Here is a 25134-nt window from a genome sequence, read left to right as displayed (position 1 = left end):
AGATATATGGCAGAGGTCAACATTTGTCTGGCCCACTCTAAACAATGAGAATTCACATTTACATTCTAGAGGATCTACTGATATATTTTTTTTACTATTGAAAACCTCACTGGTTGACATGCAGAACTATTTATTCAGTATAAACTCTTTTACACTTCATGAAAGGGGTATGTGGTCTGGGCAAGCTTCACTTATCCTTGGCCAAAATAATTTACCACAATTTACCTCACTTTGGAAACTACACTAGTATTCTTCAGTTGGATCACGTGTGAAAAAAAAGGTTATCTATAAACACCTCACTATTTACACAAAATGGAAGAGAATTTCAAGCTATGGCAGTGAATTTAAACAAACCAAAGACGCCATCTCTCAATGGCTTGGTTTTTCCCTCCAGAACACACACTTACTGCAATTATTTTTTTCCTCTAATGACTAAGGCCATTTAGCCAAATCAGCCAAAAATTATTTCTGCATCATCACTTACTACCAAAAAACCCTGTCTTGTTAAAACTGTTCCATTTGTCCTTTGCTGACCCTGATTCACCCCAGCCTTATCTTTAATCTGAATTACCCTGACTTTTTTAATGCAGACAAGGTGTGCCAATGCTACTGAGGAGCTGAGTGCCCTGAGATAAAGATAATTAAAAGTATTGAGGCTTTCAAGGCCTGTTGTAGTGTAAAATATTAGAGACACAGTGAGGAACCACAGATTTTTTTTTCCTGGAGTTTCTGAAAAGCGCATAATTGGCAAAAGTTGCTGTGAAAAATATACTTTGTAGAAGTAACAGCAGAAGCCCTACTTCATACACCTTGTGATTAGGGAGGAAGCTAGTACAGTGTTAGGGCAGCGGTAGGAAGGCACTAGCACGTCAACATTCAGTAGTAGACACTACTGTTGTATATATACTGCAGTCTATTGAATTCCCAAGTGGAACTATTATTCAGTATTTTAAAACATCTTAATAACACTTAATTTCACCATGACAGACACTGCTGCCCATCACTGAGATCTACTGTGACTGAAATATTTGCATATACTTGATCTGTCAGTCATTCTACTTAACCCATTTGAATGCCTTTCAGATGTAACAAAGTTTCACAAGCTTACTTAGCAAATACAGCATTTTCCCCCCTCCAGAACACAGGGGAATGAGATTCAAACTTCTCCTTAACTGATACTGCTCTGAGGAAACATGTATAATTTCTATAAAGCCAGGTGTTCCAGCTGATCTCACATGATAAATTCAAAACTGAAGATAGCAAAGGCCCCTAAGGATTCCCCACAGGAAAAATAGTGGCAGTGTCTATGTTTAGACAGGTTGCAATGAAGTGCAGGTGTTTCTACCGCCAGCTGGTCCAACCTCCTACTTGTCATGGTAACAAAAGACAGAGTTACGAAGTCGGAGAACGGTTTGCCCTGGGCCCCCTAGTTGAGAAGGCAGAGAGGGCTTCAGTCCACTACGTTATATTGCAACATACAGAGTACACCTATACTGCTAACCCCATTTTTTGTCCTGTGTACCAAAGAACATCTGTGTGCCCTGGGACACAGCAACATTGTTGGCTGATGACAGTATTAATTAAGCCATCTCATTATCTCCTCAACGTTATGTGTAATATATGTGGAAAAAAATAGGCAGAATAAATCTGTGCTGGAAGCAGTTTACCAGGATATACGTTAATTAAACCAGAAATAGTCCTTGTTTCAGGTTGCACAGAGCACTGAGTTCTGACTAAACACAATAAATCGCAAGCAATCATACCACAGCCTAGTTAGTGGTTGGCATGACAATAAAGGCAATTAGTACCTTAGGAGAGGGCTGGCTAAAAGCAGATGAAAATAGATGTCGCTGTCTTCTGGGCACTAACTGAGCCTTTTCTTCCTAAATGTCAAACTGCCATCTGGGCTTATCTCATGAGTGTAAACCCAATAGTGATATCATGACAATGATGTTTATAGTTCTCAGAGTGAGCCTCAGGGAATCAGCACCTTGATCTTCCCCAGACCTCCTGGTTGACCTTGGATGGGACATTTATACTGGGATTTATTCAGCTGACTTTAACTGCATGTGATGCTGGTATCTGCAATTCAGTCAGCTGTCAGATGTTTCACTACTCAGGCAAATGAGTTTATGCTGCAATTCAGCACCACTAATGGAACTGATGAGGTCAGTCAAACCACTGATGCCACTGATTAGAACCCTCTGCACTATGATGGGAACTTAACTAGCCAGTTTAGCAGTAGCTACCTACATAGTAAATACCCACATTTTATATAGCAAGTCCACTCCCCAACATCGCTTTCCAAACTCAGAAAGTAGGAACATCAGCACTTGAAAAAGTGATGTTAAAGAATTAAGAGAGTCAAGACTGTAGTGTTTTCTGTTACAGCACTATGGGATGAATATCCAAATCTATATGGGAAACTTACTTAAAGCTTTGATAAGACACTGTCTGTTCTTATGTAATGGACTATTGCTCACAGATCCAAACTTCTGGACTTCACATTTCACTATGCTTACCCATAAGAAGCAGAAGATGAAACACTTTTATTTCCTTACACCAGTGCTGCCATGCCCTATTTGTCACAAAGCACAATTTATAACCTTATGCCTATTCACGCCAAAAGCCCAGTGCAAACTGCTTACGTGGCCTACCAGAGAATGGAAGAGTCTCCTCTTGTTCAGGGTTTCCCACTTAAGCTTCCTGTGACTATGCAAAATTCAATCACAAAGATCCTAAAAGAAAGTCTGGTGTGTGAATATCTGTATTCTTTTGTTGCAACTGCTATTTTGTGCCTTTCTTACCTACATTAAGCCTGCAACACTGCTCAAAATTACACCTGAATGGTTATGTTTTTTCCCCTCTGCCTAGCAGCACTTGAGAGGGAGAGGATTTTCTTCTTTCTATGGGAAGACTGCAGGAGAGCTCCTTCTTGAAAACAGAAGGGAGGGAAAAGACTGCAATGGTATGACAGTACACCTGCCCCAGCTAAGCAAAAAAATGAGCAACCCAAAAAGCAGACATATGCTTATTCTGAAGGAAAGACAGAAATATGGCACATTTGAACTGGTTTATTATCAGCCCAAAGCAGTGTGAAAGGCGGCATCAGCATGCTTTGCTAGGATCCTGTGGTTCTGGTACACTCAGTGTACATTACAAACGGGAATTATGGAGCTATGGATTCATCCACTGGCTGGAAGAAGAAAATAAAACCAGAAGTTCCCTTCCTAAAATAACACATCTCCTTTCAACACAATAATTTGAAGAAACTGCAATTTAAATCATTGACTTCTATTTTTACTTCATAGATACTGTTTGTATTCTAAGACAAATTTTTGATTTAAAATAAATAACTGAAAAATTATAAACTCTAACAGAAAAGAAAGACTGTTACTTAGAAAAGGTCTCTGAAGGCCTGATCTATCAAGAAAAGATTCCTTCAACACTGTATATTTGAAATCACACCAATAGCAGCAGTAAGAAAATTAATTCCCTGAGGACTATGGAACTCTATGATGAGAGGTTAAAATTTTCTATGAATTATTTCACCATATCGATAACTGTTTGAGACTACACGCTTGAGTGATAACTACTGATGAGTATTAGAAAGGGCAATGTACCCTAACTCATCCATTAACAGACTGGCAGATCCTAAGCCCTCTACATGCAGTAAAGAACACATGATTTTCTGAAGAGTGTCAGCAGCTGAGGACTGCCAAACTTCTTGTACACGAAGTCAGCACTCATGACTAACAAGGAGACCATAATGCAGCTCTGAAGGATGGGAAGCTCCTACCTAATTTTACTGGAAAAAAACCTGGCAGAATTATATTCTTAGACCTGTAAGACTAATTGTTACAGCCTTCCCTTACTTCCACATTGAGACTGGGTCCAGCTCATGGATAAGGGTCCAAATTTCAAGCATCCCTCCAGGTACAAACAAGCCAAAGGTTAGGTGGGTGGGAGAAACGCTCTTTTCTTTCTATATTGTTGGAGAAAGTAGCTAGCTGGATACATAGTAAAGAGAAGAAGTCAGGTCACAAAAAAGGGAAAAAATGAGAACAACGTTTCTACTTGCCTGCAGCAGGAAAGGAACAGAAGAGAAAAGATAGTTCAGAGTTCCTTGCACTCTTCAAGAAGACATTCATGGATGGCGAGGGAGGTCCCTTTTTTATTTTTGCCCCAGTGAACTGTACTGTACCTCAGTAACTAAACTCAAAAAGTAAAGCTCTCTTCATATCTGGAAACTAACTTGTAATATTAAGTCAATGCCAGAGCAATATGGGCCACAAAACAGGGCAGTACAGATTAATGGATCCAGTAAAATTGAGAGAAAAAATGAAGTCATTCTTCAACAGAGGAAAACAGGAGAAAGTATCTCGGAGAGCACTGAAATTAGCCAACAAAATATTTAAAAGCAGAAAAGCCTTTACATTCAGCAGACATACCATACTTTTTATCCATAAGCATTTTGGTTACCATAACAACTTGATCCATTCACTCAATTATGTCATTTTTATCTCAGCATTTTGGAATTTGAACAGTTTGTTTAAGAACTGCAGTTGCTTTGGGAGCACAATGAAGACTTTAAAATTCATTACAGAGGGAAGACTATGCTTTTTTATTACCACTTTTGGAAAATGAAAGTCTTGCACTTATCCTCCAAAGGGTAAATGACATATTTAACAAATATTAGTTACACGACATAGAAGGTAAGCTCCTGGCGCAGAAGTAATCTTTTATCATGTACAGCAGAGGAGTCTTAATTTTTGCTTACAGACCCTCTACATAAACATAATAAATACAATGGTATTAGAAATGTCATAAATATAATGGCATTATAAGTAAAAGAAATGTCATTAATAGTAAGAACACATACACTCTGCTAGCTGTAGTCTAACACTAAGTAGAGCATTATCAACCATTTTAATTTCTGTGAGGAAAAAGCCATTTCCTTGTGTCCTCTGTTTGAAGTACTCTCTGAGCTATTACCTATGGCATTTGGGAAGACAAGACTAATTCCATGCTTTTGAAAAAACCTCTCCATGTTCCAACCAAATTATTGCCAACACACACTCCATCAACTCTTTCTTTTCTTTCATGCAAAGGGAGGGTGAGACTCTGCCAGCCTTTCAGAACTTTGCCTGGTTTTGCAAGCACTTCCAAGATAGACCTGAAGATGAAGAAGCTGGTACGGAATGTTCTTATTAAAAAAACAGAACGCAGTAAAAATTAACATGTAGCTGACACAAGGTGTGATAATACATACCATGTCCATCATCGAAAAATTCTGTTATAGTTGCTGAAGTGCATTTGGACCAGGGTTTTGAAGCATCAATGCTAGTCAGAATGGAGGACATCAGGCGCTTATCTTCCATGGAGCCGAAGTTCTCCTCACAGAATTTGGAGTCATCATGAGAAAGCCCAAGCAAATGCCCTATATAAATGAAATAAATAAATAAAATGACCTGGCTATCCATAACAGAGTTTACCAGCTGGAGCTCACAGTCAAGGTAAAATGAATTGCATAATTTGTTCTCAAATTCTGAACAGTAGCCCAAAGCAGGCCACTTGAAACAAGGTATCTCTCCTTGAAGACAGAAAAACTGTGACAGTTTACGCCATTACATATAGCAAGGCAGTAATGCCATCAGCTGACACGTCATTGAGCTGTGCTAACTGAAACCTGATGAAGACTAAAGTGAACTTTACTAATTTATATCAGTCAAAAATTTAGTTCTTACTGTTTCACCAAATCATCTTCAGCAAGAAAGCCAGATACTTCACTCTGTAAAGATGTTCTGCAACTGTTTAGAAAAGTGCTACAATATCTTCCTAAATGGACAAAAATGCTAGTATTTATGGAGCAACTAAACAAACTGTATGCAAATTCTTAAAGCGCCCTCCTCACTGAAGTGCAAGTACCCTGTAGAATACATCAAACAATCTGAATAATGATTTCAAATAGTCTCTTCCACTTAAGTCTTGTCTTGTGGAAGGGTTCTTTTTAGTGTTGTTTTGGTTAGTGTTTTAGTTTTGCTGCTTTTTATTTTTAAATGTATATGCTATTGGAAATTTATACTCCAGAACACAAAAGAATGTGCACACAAAGCAGCACATAATGGAACCTGCAAAAATCCTTAAAGTCCGGGGGAGTTCAGTCCAGTGCTATGTAAGTTCTTGAAAGTGTGACAGCAACCTCTTCTGTAGATCAGTGATCCCCATCTCTTGTCTCTGGGCAACAATAATAGATTGCAGGCCACACGCTTTGTTCCCTCTGTAAACATTAGGATTAATTTTTAATTTCTATGCCCACACTGGATTATTTCACAGCCGATTTACTATCCAAGAGGTAGAAGACTGAATGTGAACAGCAGCTGCAGGGAGTTCAAGGCTGAACTTAACACTCAGGTCTTCAACCTAGGCCAGAAGATGATTCATCTGAGACCCAGGGCTGGACCAAGAGTGCTTTAATGATAAAGACAAAGACTACCTACCCATCAAAGCTGCCACAGAAGAAATTAACTTGATGGTCTCAAATAGCAGCTGAAGAGACACATTGTATTATTCTGTAATAACTAAAAGCCTGCTGTGTGCCATCAGCTTCAAGTTTTGGTGTAACTGCTGTAGATTGGCTGTAAGGTGACACAGGTAGGGACTGATAAGATATCCATAGGAATAGGCTTGACAATAGTAATAACAACAGTAATACCTACCATACAGGCTGGAAAAGAAGAAAATCAGGAAATTTTACCTATTTGCCTTATATAAACTTGTTGTTACGCTGTTTTCATCTGCTCTGGGGGAGAAGCCAAGAGGAACGAGATGGAGGCAGCACTCACTGGCAAGCTGTATCTGAGATTAGGAAAGCTGCTATCTGACCAGAACTATGTGTTAAGGCTGCCGAAGATTAGAAATCAGGGTTTCTGTCTTGTGAGAGAAGCCGAGGTAGCATCTGGCAGCCTTGCTCAAATGCTGGGTTCCTGAGCCAAGGGTGGAGCTACAGGAAAAGTGACAAGAGGACTTTGGTCTGTCACTTCCAGTTGTAACAGTGATGGCTGAGAACAGCCAGTCTGTCTTCTGCAGCTACTGAATCCTCACTGGAAGGGAGGCGGGAAGGAGAACGAAGAGGGCTTTTCTCTTTTTTTTCTTTCTTCCCCTGATGGGCACACATTTATCAACATCATTCAAATACAGCCACTATTTAAATAAAAGGACCTGTAGTATTTCAAATGCTAGCGAGAATTTTTTCAAGGAACCTGGGTTAACACTTAGGACAGCTAATACTACTTTGCCTGTTACTACTGTTGCTAATTGCTATTGCAATTGCATCACAAGTACATTGCTGCAAAAAACATAATCAAACTTTCATACAGAAGGCATGTCTAATTACTGGTGTGTTTTATATGCAAAATTTGGGCTTTTCTTTTCTGATAGGTAAAATCACTTTTCTTTGACAATACTTGTTATATATGGGCCAGATAATACTACTTTTATTTCGTGCTGAGACGTGGCTGAATATCAGTAGGTATATGTCACATTTCAATCTGATATAGCACTATATAAATACTTGCTCTGAAGAGATGACAATGTCTGTATTTTTAAAGCCAAATGCTGGTGTTGAGCAAAATAATTCACTAGTAAGATTATTATTTCAGATGCATTTCTCTGACAGAGTAACCAAATAATCAGCATACCACTTCTAGCCCACTGAACAAATTCTGTGGAAGCATCACAAGCTGAGCATTCAAGGATTCAGCAACTACTGTGCCAATGAGGACTACCTCTGATTTTGCCAAAATCCTAGATACTGACAACGAGCGTCTCTTCAGGAAATGCAGATTATGTTATTTTTGGCTGCTGTTCTGTACAGTGTTATCACTAAGCTTGCATTCATGCTAATGCACTGAATGGCACCAGGTCACACCCCATGTCTGAGAACTACAAGCAGAGCTGACAGGTTAATGAACTTCAACACATGCCTAGCAGTAATATAACTAGAACCATTTTCTGCTGACATTGAATAACTCCTTGTAGCATGTTAACCAGTGCTCTGCTAACTTAAGCAAACATTTACTAGAGAGGGCTTCAGGCCTATCCCCTAGCTTTTGTTGATGGACACTCACCATGTGGCACAGCTCCCCCTTTACATCAGAATGACACACACTCTGCTTTGCAAAGCTGTTCAGGAGCTTCAGCCAGTTTCTTCTATTTACTTGAATCCATGCACCTGAATATTCATATACATATGTATATGATATACATATAATATCAATTAAACAGAAATACTTGCAAAAAATTAGCCCAGCAAGCAAGAAAATACCATGCTGGTTAGACCTAAGCCTCGCTATAGCAATCTTCTCTGAGACAACTTGCATGCTTAAAGGTTGCAGGAGGAATGCTTTTGTATTTAATGTCCCAAGACTGTTCATAGTTGTAGAAATTACTTCACTGCTGCATGCTTGTGGAATAAAGTAATGAGGTTCTGTCAGTGGAAAAGGAGTTCATTCCTAAGTCATTGGACTTGGTACTAAACAGCTCTGGGAGAATAACAAAAGCTGGAGAATTTTCTAAAACATTCAGCAGACTAATGTCACATGGCACAACATAATGCATGTTCAGTGTAGGGTATGAATAATAGTTGGGTACAAACCAGCAAACTGAGAATTTTTCATAGTGCTTAACATTTTATAGCACCATTCAGGACAACCAGAACTCTGTGATATGAAGGACTCAGTCTTGTAGGGCAGAATTCAAATTTCTTAACACCCTCTGACACCACTCTGCAACACTCTACCCATTTAAGATACAACTTTGCTCTCTATATGAATTCCTTTCTTGCATCAACCTCATCAGCCCTGGCTTTGGAAAGACCCCTCTGTCTTTCCTACGTGCATTTTTCAGCCCCAGCTCCTCCTGCAGTGCAGTCTGTAAGCAACTCCAGCTTAGACTACCTCCTATCAGAGCAATGTGGTCACACCACATCAAACTATGGAAATCCTACAGTCAGACAATATGAATGCCCCTGGAGAAGGCCTACAAGTATATTGTGCTTCAGCTTGCTCCTGGCTTCCCTAGCTAAAGATGATGTAGTTTCCTTCCCTCTCTATACTGAAAGATGCTCTGACTCTGCAGAGAATGTTATCGTTGAACTGTGGACTGAAGTTGTTGTTCTTCCCTTTTTTTCCTCTTTCATACAGACAAAAAAAAAAAAATCCTTCAGATATGATAAAGCTTGCAGCCAAATTTCAAGCTCTTCACTCTGAGCATAGGGACTGAAAATTTTTCCATAAAATGACTGCAAATTAGTCTCCCTCTCAGAAGTGGCTGGACAGTCTCTGTGGAGAAGTTCTGAGTAAATAAATAAAATGAAATGCTTCTCAGGTGACTATTCAGCACAGAACATTTCATCCCAAGTACTTTGGCAAAAGCGCAGGGAACTGCAATAGGGTCATCTTCTGGTAAGTGTCAAGCTACCGGTTTCACCTTTAATTAGACTGCAGCATAACTTCTATACTTTACAGTGATAAATGGGGTGAACTGAGGATATACCGCATTAACCGTGTCTACTTTGTCATATTAAATCAGGGTATTGTTCTAATGCATGACAAGAACTAAGTCACTTGGCAGATTTCAGCTTTTTGAGGAGAGGCTTCCCAAAGTATTTGTGAATCTCTCGTTACTTTTAAATTTTTCAAAAATAATATTTAAAAATCGTGACAAGGAAAGAAGCAGTAAGTAGCAAGTAATTGCCAAAATATGTAATTCTCATTGTCAGTATTTCAGCTTCTAAATCAGCCACCAGTGATAGTGAGGATAGTAGCTGTTTATAGCATTAGGTGTATGGATTCTAGCTGTTCATACCAATTTGCCAGTTAACTTTGTATGCATGCTTACAAACACTGTGAATGCAACTTTCAAAGTTTTATGGAACTAAAATTCATCACAACCTAAAGCTCGCTCCATCCTAACTTTGCCTTTTAAGATATTCTGACCAGACTTAAAACAGATTACAGCATATGACAAACTTCCAGTGACTCTTAAAACTGTTTGCATTTCATTAAAAATAATCAATATTCAAGATGTCACTGCAATCTGTAATCTCTAAATACTGCCTTGCTAAGGTATGCTCTTTTTAGCAGAGAAGTGAGAACAACAAAATACTTGTAGGCCTGTGCCCTTCATCCTTTTGCATCCAAACTGAAGAAGGGACACTCCCCCTCCTACTCAAGAGGTCTTCCCATCACCACCCCTTGCATGCGCGAACATGCTGGCATTATCACATATTGCTCAGGATATTAGGGTGGTTTCTGGCATTTACTTGTGGGGCGTTTCCTTTCATAAGAACAAAAGTGAAAAGGTTACAGGTGATTCTTCAAGTGATCCTGTATGTAAGCATAATTCCAGAGAAAGCTCTGGCCAAAAGCAAAGGCTTAAGAAACACAAATCTTACAAAAAAGGCATTTAGAAACAATGCCAATTTTAGCATAACACCATTTTGTACTACTATGACCTTCAAACCAGGCTATTGAAAAAAGAGAAAAAAAAAAAAAAAGGCTCCCAGCAGCTGTGTAAAATGATGACTGATTGAGAATGGGTTAGTAGATCATCTGATGTTTTCTAGTTAATGAAGCATCTTACTGGTGTTGACAGTTCCCACTGAGTGAAAATGACATAATATAATTTTACCAGCAGGATGGTGTTTAGTTAAGTTATGTTGTAGGAATGCACAAAATGGTAAAAGAAACAGATGGCGAGGAAGCAGGGTTTACCCTCATGCAAGTGAAGAGGAGCTAGCCTTCTTGTAAACTGGTTGCTTCCCAAACAGCAAAAAGACCAACCACCTAACACAGCCCTTCCTCACAGCCTCCCTTCTCCCCCTGAGGTGAGACGAAGTGTGACTACATCAGTAAACTGTTGAAAGCAGCATGAAAGCAACCTGCAGACTTTGGACCCTAGTATATTTTGGAATACCATCTGCAAGGGGATCTTGGCACAGCTCAGTCTGTTTAGATGAAGTGAAGCAAGAAACGAAGCAGTCACCAGCCCCCGGATCCCGGTTCACCTGCACTGTCTGCATTCCTGATAGCGGACCTTGCACTGCACAAGCTTCCCTACTCCAGCAACAACTGAAGGTCAACACTTGTTGTAGCCAACAGGAAATAATACCTGCAATGGCTTCAAAAGAATTCCTACACCTTGTAGGAATGGGGTGTATATTCCTAATAGAAGGTGAGAATACTCCAAAGCAATTATGACAAGTCAGCTAAAACTTACATCCTCTCTAAATATCAGGACACAAAGAGCTCTGCTGGTAAATCAGGAGGGCATCAGAGCTATGTTGGATGTGTGGTGAAGCACACTGAAGTGCAGCTATCTTCTTCCCAGGAGTGCTGGGAAGAAAAACAGAAGTTTGAATACTTTGAATTTTCTTAAAATATGTTGCCAGACAATATGCAGAGATCCTCTGAATGAATAGCATGCAAAAAATATTCTCATTTATTTGCCACTGGTGTCTCAAGCATAGGAATAAACAAAATAGAGTGTCTCTAGTGCATAGCAAGAAAACCCCAGTTTTTGTTAAAACACAAATTGCGGTGGCCCTTCTGGAGAAAAACCTCAATAACCTTGTTTATGGAAATACACAGATCTCTAGTGCTTGAACTGAACAGCATGTCAAAGCACAGCTTTTGCACTGAATTTGACCACAGGACACATGCAAAGTGACACGGCATGCTAAAAAATGCTGCAGGCATCATAATTTGTTTTCTCAGAAAAGCTCAGCTCTGATGAAGCATGTGTTTTTCAGTGAGGTCATGCCTTTCACCTAATTTTCAGTGGAGATGACTGGAGTACAAAAGAAGGTCAAGTGATTTGCCCAAGGTTACTCATTGAGTCCCTGGCTCTCACAGGATCAGGATTCAGGAAGCTCCTGGCTCAACATTCCTTGGTCTAATCACCAGCCCCTACCTTCTGCAGGAGCCTCTCGCTCTCTTCATTGCTAAACAAAGATTGCATGTGGTAGCTTTCTTAAAATAAAACCATTTCTTTCTGCATGTACTGTGTTTTTTAACTTGTGTGAGTACTTGACTCCTTATTAATAACTGCATACTGATATGACTCAGAAATCTTCCTGAAGTCATGAGAATTTTGCAACAACGATGGACCTAAGCAATAACGATTAATAAAGTTGTTTTTTCATTAAAAAGAAGTGCTTTGAATTGCATAAGCTTACAAAAAACCATGCACAGAATATAAAACTGGCTATTCCTCTTTCTTCATACTTGAACTTTCCTTCCAATTTTCTTTTGACTGCTATCCATCACTTATGAAAGAAAAAAGGAAAAAAATAATCACTCTTTAAAATATCCAGCCCAGAGACAGTTTTTAATATTTCTGTCTAAAAAGAGTTCTTCAGACTGAATGAAACAATAGTCTGAAGTGTCGCTTCTTTTCAGGAGCAGACATAAAATAAAGCCACAATCATTCATACACCAGTCCTGCAGACTTTACACAAAACAAACTTCTGCTAAAATGGCTTGTTATAACATACTTGTATGGGAGATCACAGATATATTACCCCCATTTGCAGGCAAGAGTCTGTCCAGGCAATGTGGACTAGGCAATCAGAAACCACCATGGCCACACAGACTCAAATAATCATTAAAAAGATGTGGTCTTGGAGGTCTACACTACATCTGCTATGCTAATTAATGGGGCATGTAGAAGATAAATATTAATTTTAATGAAAAAGTGGGAGATGGTGACACCTATTTCACATCTGTCCAACTCAGCATAACTTGCAAAGAATGTAATTCGTGGCAGCTCATGCTAAATGAATGAACTGTCGGAGAGCAGACAGTGCAAGAATGTAAAAATTGCATTGCCTGCTGCCCATTTATTGGGTAATTCTGCCTTCCTCTCTGTGCTGGAAGTACTTTCTGCACAAAACTACATGATCATATCAGTAGTATTTACCTGCCAAGAAGGAAAGTAATCCCTACTTTCCCCTGCAGTCTGGAAGACTGGGGGTTCAGGCACACACAGATGAAGTGGACTTCTTTTAGAATCATGGAATCATAAAATAATATAGGTTGGAAAAGACCCTTAAGATCATTAAGTCCAACCATAAATCTAACACTGCCAAGTCCACCCCTAAAGCTGTCCCTAAAATAATTTTTGATAATGATTGTTCTGAAACATCAGGCAAAACACAGTTTCATTCCCAATTTTCTTATGGTTGCAGAGATGCTGGTATTTCACTCTATATATTTGGCTTAAAGTTATGATGTTTCAGGATCTGTAGCAGCTCTTCAAAGCATAGCACCTGTTTAATCTAATTCGTTATGAGGTTACGTATACACAAAGATCAGCACAACTCAAGAAAACCTCCTAAAACTCAGGCAATGTTAGTGCTGTGTCTGAGTCGCTTCCTGAAGTCTCTGGTTGGGAACTTGGCCCTCCATCTCCTCACTGCTCTGGCTGAATCGCTTCACAGGCATTGAGGTGGCAAAGATCCCAATCAGATTTAAAAGTACATGACAGATAAAGAAAAGCTCAAGCATATTCAGAACCTGAGGATTCAGTTTTTCTACATCATATCAATTTCCCCCTTCCATCTCTCCACTTTTCCACACAAAACTGTCTCAGCTTCACTAAAAATGGTCTAAGCACTATGTGTGCTGCATGTGGAACAAGTTTAAGTTATATGTAACATTATAAGTTAATTAAAATATTGTTGGGCAAGCCAAGATTTTTTACCCAAAATTTTACCCAACAACCTTTTGTACAGCTGATGTTTGGTTTTAGAAGCATCAGTTAACTTTTCTGCTCCGCTCTTCACCTCTTGTGAAGGCTTAGATTTGACTGCCCATCTTTGCTCTTAACCAAAGGGGGATATATGTTCATGACAGCTTAATTCAACAGCCTTTGGAAGCAGAAGTTTAGATAGAACTTTGAAAAAGGTTCAAAAAGAAGGAATCAAGGAATTTTCCTGATGTATGTAATCAGAGAGGAACTGGACAAGGGTATTCTCTCCCTCTTTTTTGTTAAGAAAGCAAACCTGCCTAATTACGATTACCTGGATACTTGCCTAAACTTCATCTGTCATGAAGGAAACATTAACGCAAAAGTCAGAGAACCTTCACAATTTTTTTTCCTGTGCTTGTGAAATTCTGTGCCCTTGGCAAAGAATCCCCCTTGAAATGAAAGGAAGATTTGTATCTGTCAAGTCTGAAGCTTGTCTTTATCTGCTTTATCTTGACAGCCTTGAAATCAAAGGGCTACATGTTCAGCAGCAGAAAAGAAAAGATGACTGTATTTAGTTAGTTTTGAGTGTATACAAAACCAGCACACGTGGTAAAATATGGAATGAGCATATTTTTGGACTCTTCTATGGACACTGAAAGCAAGACTTCCATTTAAATACCATGCACATCATCCTTGGTTTCGTTTTTTTCTCAAGAAGGGTCAGAATCATAGAGTTTGCTATAATGGTTACATAGGTCAGACACGGTAGACACGGCCCTCTTCCTAGAGAGGCCTACAGCTCAAACACAGGCTCATGCTCTGAATAAATACTTTCAATCCACTGAGAATTCAGCAAAATGGTATTTTGATGTATCTCAGTGAACCACCCAGGCAGGGACCCCAAGAGTGATACCTCACTTCTAAAATGGCTTCTTTACGTACAGTTATGCTTTCTTATACAGCACTACACTTTGCTGACAGGACTCACGACATTTTTGTTTTAAGTGGTGCAAATGCCACCAAATGGCAGCACGCTGAAAGAGATTTGGTATTAAATGCATCATTTTCTAGTTTTAGTTTCTCTACAATTCCTTGACTTTAGGTGTTGCATGGTATAGCTGCGGAGGAAGTTGTGATAACTTCACGTAACTGTAGAAAATGAGGTTCTGAGGAGACCCTGAAAAGCCACCTTGTGCACCCCTCCACCCCAGGGCAGGATCAGTGTCCCCTAAGCCACAGCTGCGTTAGCCAGGTGGCTCCTGTGAACCTCCAGTAATGGAGAACTCACAGCCTCCCCAAGCAATTCATTCCTGCCCTTAACTGTCCTTCTGGTTAGATGATTTTGGCTAATGCTTAAAGTAAATCTCCCTTGCTGCAATTTAAGGCCATTAGCCCTTGTGCTGTCCCAGGTGGACATGGAGAATGATTTATTACGTGAATTTTTGCAATGATTTTTAAAATATATTTGAAGACTGCTTTTATGTCCCCCTTTGGCCTTCCTTTGCTAAAGTCACATGTAAAAGATAAAAGAAAACTAATGAACAGAGGTTTAATTAGTTCCATGTAGCAATTTTAAAGCTATATTCTAAAAATAAAATACTTGGAAAGAACATCAGTGAACCATATTACTCAGGAGGATAGAAGGAGTAAGAGCGTGCCAGCATAGTTGCAAAACAAAGAAATAGGAACTTTGCAAAAGGTCAAATGAACATTACCACTGAGCAAAAAGGCAGCGCCTTCTGTGCGTCTCCTTTAAAAATAATTAAAAAAAAAGTTCTTCAAGACTGATGGAAGAATAAAGATACACTCAATTTAAGTTATTAGACCCATGTAACTGTCACTGGACTAAATGGGAGCTTTGCCTGCTTAAAGACTCCAGGAAGGATGTTTTTGTGTTTAAAGACTAGATTAAAACTCAAGAGACAAGTTTAATCCTTGGCTTTCCTTGAGATTTTGTGATTTTGGGAAATTACCTATTGGTAAAATGAGCAGTAGCGCCACACATTTTCTTTTGAATTCTTCTCATTTAGTTTTTTGTAGATGACAAGCACTTTAGGATGGTAGGCTGCCTGTACTGAAGCACGGAGGACTTCTGACCATGACTGCATCACAAAATGTGACACCAGGCTATTAAACAAGGAATTGTCATGCATTGGATATATCCCATCACAAGAGATGTTAAAGGTAACTTCAAATTGATTGACTGTGTCTGTTGGTGGTGTTGGACCATGCTTATTTTCATGGGATGCACAGGTTAGCTTGTAATTCAACACTGTAAAATCTCCAATCCGAAAGTCCAGAGTATTACAGTGAGAATCTAGAGATCTTTGTTTCTTGATGGTTAGTATAATAAGGGATATATGGAGATGCAATATGGTAGTGCTGGCCTATGAAAAACATTAAATAAATACTGAGATAATGAGCAATCATAGGTTCTTTAATGGTTTTCTCCAGATGTCTCTGTGAAGCAGGGAAGCGTATGAAATAAGGAAACATGGTTTTTATACAGACCATAGGCTGATAGTAACAAAGACATGGAGAATGTCTACATACTGTGCCTAGGCTAGCTCAGATATCCCTGCAAAGCTATGGAAGCATAGCTGAAGGAGTTGCTTAGAGTTAAAAAAGACATCTATATGCCACAACATGGAGCTGAACTGATGATTTCAGGCAAGAATCCAGAAGACTATTTTTGCAACAGCAAAGCTAGTGCTGTCCAAACTGATAGCAGCATGTCCTCTGCTAGAAAATAACCATATATGGATCTACTGTTAGTGGCTGGATGTCTTGACAGGCATTTAAAAATAACATTTATGCTATTAGCACTGCTTTCCTTTATTCTGAGGAGAAACTGGATTATCACTTTCAAAGTTACAAGGTTTCCTCCTGTTTTTTGTTGCATTTTCCTGATTTTCTGCATTTGACACTGGAGACAAATTATTCCTGATTTTCCTACAGACATGTAGGACACAAGATTCAGGTCGTACTTCATCAATCTTTGTATATGGATCTCCACCTCTTACTGTCAGCTAATCAGCTGTACTAAGAATTTGGTTGCATCTATTTCTTTCTGTGCTGTCATTTACAGCTCTCATTCATACTCCTCCCCTCATAAACCACTGGTCAAACTCCATCATCTATTTTATCTGAAAGATATAAAATAAACATCTAAAACATAATGTGGTAGAAACCCTGGCAACAGAAGCAGCAGGCTTTATTCCATAGCAGGCTACTTTTTGGCTTCCTATGCACGTATCCAACCTGAGCCCCTAGGCTGTGCATCGTCCTGTTTGGTTGAGCTGCAGTTCCATTTACATTGGTTGCCTTCCAGAGAAAGAATCTGATCCTCAAAAACGCTCTTGGGTCCTTCAGAGAGGAAACAAGAGCATTCAGATCCCCTTGGAAGTCAAAGTGAGGACACACAGCCGTTCTGCGGATCAAGTCAATGGTAATGATGCTGCATCTGCTACCCATGCACGTGCAGCAGGGTTATTTAAAAAACTGCAGACAGTGACTCCTGATTCACTTAGCGGCTCACCTTGCTCTTCCTACTGACAGAAAGGAGCATGTAAGGCTCAGAGCCCTTAGCAGCCCCTCTGTCTTGCAGGGCATCTCCTATGTTGCCAGGTGAATTCCACCAAATAATTAAGCGGCTATAAAATTAAAGCTACACCCTACCCACAGGACAGGGGGAACTTTAAGACTTCTGAATTGTAGGAAGAAATCTGGTCTCCAAATAAAATAAAGCAAGGTTTTCCCCAAAGTGCTTAACTAAAGGGTATCCATGCCACACTTTTATTTTTCATCCTTTTTTGACCTTTAATTTAATTTAAGTATTCAAGCAATTTTAGCTGTGTTTTCTTCTCAACTTCTCCCACTTCAGGCCACACACACAAAAATCATTCTGTGACTTGACACCCCTCCTTTCTTAAAATCTTATGGTGAGTTAAAAAAAAGGGGATGTTATTTTAAACAACTTCAAACTGAAGTTTTTTTGTCCATTAGGGTACTTATTTATTCATTTCAATTCATGCCTTTTTACATTGAAAATTATAGCTTTTACAGATTCCTGTAAATGTCTAAGTATGAAAATGGCTCTTTTTCAAAAATGTGCTTCTAGATCGCCAAAAATAATTTACTTTTGTTCACATTTTCTTTGTGTGGAATTCAAGGTAGTAATATGTATATTTACTGCTCATCCCTGTCTCTATTGATCTGTGTTCTTTCATTTTTAATCTAACTAAACATTTCTTTCTTGTTGATAAAATAGTAGTCGAGACACATTACTCACCTCTTCACACCCCAGATATATGAACACTGGTATCACAAGAAGGTCCCTCATCCGACCTGGCCAACGGGCACTAACCTTCAGCAGTAAGCATCACTTCTGGATGAGAGAAGGTACAAGCAGTCTGTCTAGCAGACTGGCCTTTGAGTGACAGGCTAAGTTTGCAATCACTTGCCCAAGTTCTAGACCAGGTTCATGACGGGGCATTAGCTTCACAGCATCCAGGTCTGATGCCACTAAACTCGTCTGATGTCAGGTTGTATTTGACGTATTGCTATACTTATCTCCAAATGCTCTGAATTAGTGATTTCAGAGGTTTTTTTTTCTTAATTCTATTCTTGTTTATTAAAATAAGATTTATGGTTTGGGGACTCATTCTGCCACAAAATTTTATGTTTTCATGCAAACCATGATCCCTTTCCAGCCACTACTGACTGCATTTTTTTGTAGCACCGTAACAGCAGTAGGGTTAGGATCACTAATCATTGAAGGGTCATGTCACTGATATGTCAGCTGCTTTTTCATACTCAGTGACCTCCAATTGCTGAGCCAGATGTATATATAAGACACACAACTCCTGGGCTCTACCTGCTAGCTACTTGAAAATTGAACTACTGCAATGATACTCCCAGAGCAAACTTTACTTTGGTTTGGCATGATGTACAAGGCAATTCAGCAATTGGCTCACTCTGAAAGTTCTCCCTTCCTTGTTATTTCCTTCTAAAAATGTTTAAAAATTAAAAAAAATAAAAATAAAAATAAAAAATAAAATGTTCTCCACTTTTAAATTGCTGTTCACCTACCAAAGTGAATAGCCCTCATCCTGAATGTATTTCCAGAACACAGCTCACAGAACATTAGTAAATTAAAAATAATCAAGATGGCAGCAGTCTCTCTGAAGGACTTTATCATGACAGATGTAATATCCTAAAATACGAACTTTCTTCTGCCACTAATTCTATCTTAAAGCCTTTTGAAGGGCACATGTACGGCTCCTACATCAAACTGCTGATCTGGGGTGGAAACTGAAACAAAGTCAAACAGTTTTTCTGACCAAACCTTTATCACCTAAATACTATTTAACTTATTTCAGGATTCACGTTAGTACCATATTTTACCATAAAGGTGGGATTTCCATACATTTAGAAAAATATTAGAATTCTGTTTTTTTCCACAAAAGCCTTCCTCTGCAGGTAAGGTTGTGCCAAGTTTTGCCACAGTAGAGCACGCAAGTAGTTCAAAAAGGTTTTTTTTTCCACTGTGTATGCACTAAATGCATACGATGGGCTAAATGCTTTCTCAGGAGGGACACAATCACATCTTTGGACAGTAGCAGCAGCCTTTGAATTTTCACTTCAACTACTGCTTAGAAACGACACTGTCAGAAAGGAAACACCTACTGTGCGCCTTCACTTGCCTTCTGATCCCTTATTAGTTAACCCTGAAGTGCATATGTATACAGCCTTAATCCCCAAGTGAGTATCTGGACCAGGGGAAATCTGGAATTAATTGCGAAGTATTTTGGTTACTAATGCAGCTGTTACAAGTGTTTGATTTGGCAAGCGAACAGAAAAGGCACTGCATACCAATTTCGTGAGCCACTGTAAAAGCTGCATGGAGGCCGTCATCTTCAATCACTGCACAGCTGCGCTCAGGAGAGCATATGGTCCCAACGTCTGCCATTCCCAGAGTATCACATGAATGATGCCCACATAAATCCTGCCCAGGAAGGGAAAAAAATTAAAAAATTGTTAAAATAAACTTCTACACCCATAGGTAACAACAGGTTAAAGTCACCAGCCCTTTGCAGACATCAGAACCTAGATAAAAACATCAATATAAGCTTCCATCTAAAGATATCAATGCAGTTAAAAAGCACAATGACCTAATCCCACCCTTGGTAAAGTCTTTTTTTTTAAAGCATTTTCATTGACTTTAGTAGGATTTTAATTTGTTAGTTAAATTTGTATTTCTGCAATCCATACAGAGGCTCAAACTTCCACTGAGTTAGGTACTCAAAATACATGCCATAGAAGCATCTCCTCATTGACAGTAAAAACAGAATATTGTTTTTATTTACAGAAGGTGAATCAGGGCAGAGAGAAATCTTCACCTTTCTTCTTGGTCCTTGAACCAGAGATCATCTTTCTTTTCCAAAGGCAAGTCTTATCCTTGCACTTAAAGAAATGAGATTACTATATATTCAGCCCTGTGTCACATCTGTCAAGTAGTACAATGATTAATAATGTATCACCCAATATACCAAGTATTTAAGCAATTCTCAGCAGTTGCTTAAAGGGTCAGTGATATGACTGTAAAATCCCTTGATTCCTACCTAGTCTTACTAGTGCAACAACTTGATCACATTTCCTACTTGTAGATATAGGGTGTCTCTAAAAACTATGCAGGTAGCATTAGTTTTTTTCTTTCCATTCCGGGATGATAATGATCATGATAATGATGAAGACTGCTTTGGTCAGATGTAGTTTTGATCATCAACAGTAACTTTTCAGAGCTTCTGAAGCAGAGGGAACAATACTAGTCTGAATGTACTTTTTTTTTTTTTTTTTTGGTTGAGAAGAAGTATGTACCATGCTATTTGAAACACTTCAACATTTCATTGTGGTTGAATGAAATTGTCATTTTCAAGGCATGATAGTATTATCAAATGTTATTAGCCAAATGATCAAAGAGTAGCTTTTTCCCCTTCATTTTTAAGACTCTATTCTTCCTTTCAGATCTCCTTTTACAAAGTCCTTCTTTTATGAAGCCTTTCATAATTAATCCATCTGAGTAACAGATATCCTGTGTGGTTTCAGGTCCACAATGTTCACAGATTAGGATAGTTTCTAATTTAGGCAAACTTGAAAATGCACAGGATTCAAATCCCACTGAATTAAAGGAAAACACAGTGACTTCACAGATACTGTGACAGAGCATCTCTTTACAAAAAATAGTGTATTTTTTTCCCCCAAGATGAAATAAAGAAATTTTCAAGCTAAAATTACATAGCAATATTACATATATGGATCAAGAATTTCGGGATTAGTTCTGGCTTCCAGGTGTCTGGGAGTTCTTTTTGGTAAGTGCGCTCCCGATGCTACTTAATGTCAAGATTTAAATGCTGCAGTACCGATAAACTAAACAGCCTCATGAGAAGAGGAGGAATAAAGTTCAAAAGTATTTAAGCTTCCAAATTTTCACAGCTATAAGCCATGGTTTAAAAAGAACTTCCATTCTGTACCAGTGCAAATAATATATAGACAGTTCTGTCCCTAACCCCACTGGCTCCCACCCTTGACATCCAATTATCTCCCCAGACTTCACCTCTGGCTCTGTGACAAGTTACACAATAAGGATGCCCATTTTCAAGTACTTTAAAAGAAATGCATTTTTTTTCCAGTTTTATTTAGGCAAATAAATTTCCTATAATTTTCAGCATCTCTGGACAAACGTTGGAAGAAGCCCTAAGAAAGCTCATGGTATCAAACATCGGGGACGTATTACAAGATACAATCCTTAAACTCCTATTACTTTTGCTTGGGTTAATACTCATTTAGCCCTTTATGCATCACTTCTGAATCTGGCCTTTTCAGTCTAAGGGTACATTTTACATAGAGTAAACTCTGTGTAAATCTAAGTGGTTTACCTACAGCAGCATGAATAACAAAACTCAGAAAAAATGCATGTGCAAACAGTACCAATAAAAATACCTTTTCATGGTGACATAATCAGTCTAAATAAGTAAGTGTAAACTGTATAGGAAGCAAGATACCTTTATATTAGTGCAATTTGAACTGAAACCATACAAGCAGTTGAACTGAAATTCTTATATAAGTACCAAAAAGCACATAAATCAGACAGAAAGCAGCCTACTGGAGGAGGTCTAGATTACTCTCAGGTTGACAGTGCCAATAACAGTATAAAACATTAATTCAGGTCTTGTCTCTGCATGCAGATTCTGTGTCATTTGGTCCTTTCTTGTATTTGGGTGTCATTATCGCACACATACTTACATCAGTACTGCTGCCATTGTGGGCACAGTTCTATCAGCACACAGATGTCTTATGGCAGTGCACGATTTATTTCCATTCGCATACAAAAAGAAGCTAGGCCAGTGATATGGCTATGAAGCTATACCAGCAGACGCAACCAGACCTCACGATTCTCCAGATTCGATGACACAAGTATAATTACAAGAATACAATCTATTTAAGCAGGCAAACCCATAAACTTCCTTAGAGTTACTTCTAATGGGATGTGTGGGGTATGGAAAATTATGACAAGGATGTTAACAGTAGACAGCCCTTCTGACTCTTGGCTGGTTAGTAATCCCACCGTCAATATTTTGAAAGCTATGCACAGGATTGGATTACACCACCTTCATTAGACATCAAAGAAATAGCTACATACATATGCAAGCACTAATAGACATAGCAATGTTTGGTTACTTTTCATATGTTATGTATTACTGACATTGCACCACACTACGTGCCCGGGTTCTCCTCAGAAATCCAGTCACTTCATCAAACCGCTGTTCCTCCATTTCCATCATTTCTCAGAGTATGACACATATCCACACATCTCAGCATCCCACTAGTAACTCTCAAGGCAGTGCTCACTTGCGTAACAGTTGTCTAGGCAAGACAAAGCAGGCTTGTACTTCATGAAATACCTTAACTTTGGGTCAGATAAAATTAGTTTCTTGAAGGGCTGTATTAGTTAAAGGTTGCTCCTAGGAAATCCTACAGCAGAAAATAAGTGATTCTGAAAACTACTTATCTGTAAAATTAACTAGCTCCAACACCCCACAGACAGCTGGAAAACAGCTGTTTTCAGGTGATATGGGACCAACGATCCCCGTAAAGGAGGGGAGCAACCTCACTGTGGTCAGAAAGCGGTGGACAGTGATACAGTAAAGCCCCACTCCCTTCAGCCAACACTGCAACCGCATCCAGGCTGCCTCCTCAGCAGTCTATGCAAGGTGCCTACTGAGTCCCAGCTGGGAAGTGGTGGAGAAGCCTTGTAAAGGATCTTGGAAACAAGGTCAGGAAATATTTTCTGGCATTAGCTTCTTTGCATGAAGCTGTGGTTGGGGAGGGATGTCTATGGGTTGCCCATCTTCTGCTAGAGCAGGGCATATATTGGCTATGCTTTGAACAGAGAGCATGTACTGAGCTTTCTGGGTTTTGTTGCAGACTTCAGTCCTCAGTGACTGCATGAGGATGCTTTTTTTAAGCTAATGCTGACACTGTCAATAATCACTTAGGCAGATTACTGAAGACTCAGCTCCATTACGTTCTCAACTCACAGTCTCATTTATTCTTTATTTCTCTTGCCTCCGCATGATTTGAACTTCAATGTAGCATCACATAGTATGTATTATATATATAATTGAAGCCTACCAAGTGGCATCTGTAAGACAAATATTCTGAAAAGTTTGCTGTCAGGTTAACTCACCATCCCCTAGCTACATGGTCCTTCCCAACAGCATGGTTTTGAGTGATGTTATTGAAGATCACATCTGTTTACACTTACACTGATGTAAATCTTTATGGCAAAATTGCTTTTGACTTAAATGTCCTGTAGCTGTACTGGCAAGAGATTATTTGTTACCAGAAACAATAGTTACCTTCTTGGTTTTCCCAGGCACTCTTGGAAAACACTCTCAGAGTTTTATGAAGTAGTTTCTGGGAGTACAGTGTAAGTTTTTATTTCCCTTGTAAATATTTTTTTTTTGTTTTTTGGGGTTTTTTTTGGGGTTAAAAACAGGCCCTGATGTAACGCTGCAATCTCAAAAATCTGTGTGGGTCTTCTCAACTTTTCTTACTTAGCTAAAACACTAGGAAAGCCAGGACTCATACAATACTTAAAATCAGCTTCCAATTACTATTTCACTCCGATGTATCACATCTATTTAAAAAATTAATTGCTTGCTCAGGTCTGTATACTCATGCAGTTGCCTCCAAATAGTGGCAGAAGCTTTGAAGAATGTTTCTTGATATTTCTGACGAAGGAACGAAGAGTTTGGCCCTTGATCTGCATTACAGTAGTTTCAAAATAGAAGAATGACTAGGAAATGCATTTGCTACGCAGGCGGCAACAGATCTTAAGACTTAAGCTTTGGCAAAGGAATGACTTAGGAAAACTGAGTTGTACATCATACGACTAGTAGTTAATTAGACAGCTTATTAAAGGCCAAGTTTTCTTGGCATTCATATGTACATTAAGAACAGCTGGCTGTTTGCCATGTATACGTGGCATTGTTGTGAATGAAGATAACCGTTGTGGCACCCTGCTGGAGCAGCTGATTTATTTTACCTGAAATCCTGTGATTTGTGCAGTACACATAAAAACAAGGATCAACTGTTTAGTGAAACCTGATATTAGACCAGAGCCAGTGGACTGGATTCAAACCAGGATTTAAGCACCAATGTGGACAGTTTGGTGGACTGTAAGGGCAGAAGAACAAAACTGGCTCACAGTCCTCTGCTCTTTGAGTTACCTACCCTTCTTAGATAGGCCTTGGAGTCTGTGACCTTATGGGCCCCAAAGTGCCACAGTTCTACAGTCCTGAGCAGCTTAACACTTGGCTTATACTAAAGCTTGATTGGGGTTGAGATGCTCAATGCTTCTCCATCTTTTCCCTGCGGGAAGCAAGCTTACAGACGTTCTCAAATCAGATGTTCAAGAAACCAGCTGGATTAGGCTATCAGGCACAGCTGCACATCACCTTGTTTTAAAGCACAGCTAACAGCTTTTACATCTCTGTGTGTCTGCTTGCTTGCTTTTCTGGTTTCTTGACAACAGCTCATCAGTTAAAGCCTTTGTCCAGCAAGAAGGTGATCCAGCTTCAAATTCCTTTCAGGGAAGAGGATACTCAATAGCATGTCACTCAGGGGAGTGCACTATGGTCTTCACCAGACCATGTTCTACAGTGAAGGTCTGCACGTGTCCGTGCACGCAGGGAGCTGTGGCTCCTCCTGTGACAGCCCATGTGTGAAAGGTCTCCCTAGCCCAGGCTGCAGTCAGTGCTTATGGCGCTTGGTGAAGGGACCTAATATTTGGTCCCTGTTCCTCAGGCTGCTTCTGTA

The 25134-nt window shown here is 39.3% G+C and overlaps 1 protein-coding gene across 1 annotated transcript in view; it reads right to left on the bottom strand.

The window, feature by feature from the left end:
- The window catches only part of ADAMTS5 (ADAM metallopeptidase with thrombospondin type 1 motif 5), a 46828-nt gene that overhangs the window by 14547 nt on the left and 7147 nt on the right, over window positions 1–25134 (bottom strand). Inside the window, 2 exon segments of the mRNA XM_037377724.1 lie at window positions 5273–5440; window positions 19627–19759. Of these exon segments, the coding sequence (XP_037233621.1) occupies window positions 5273–5440; window positions 19627–19759 (301 nt within the window).

The sequence above is a fragment of the Falco rusticolus genome, chromosome 2 (assembly GCF_015220075.1).
Source record: "Falco rusticolus isolate bFalRus1 chromosome 2, bFalRus1.pri, whole genome shotgun sequence".
NCBI lineage: Eukaryota > Metazoa > Chordata > Aves > Falconiformes > Falconidae > Falco > Falco rusticolus.
This window is presented reverse-complemented; position numbering and strand designations above follow the sequence as displayed.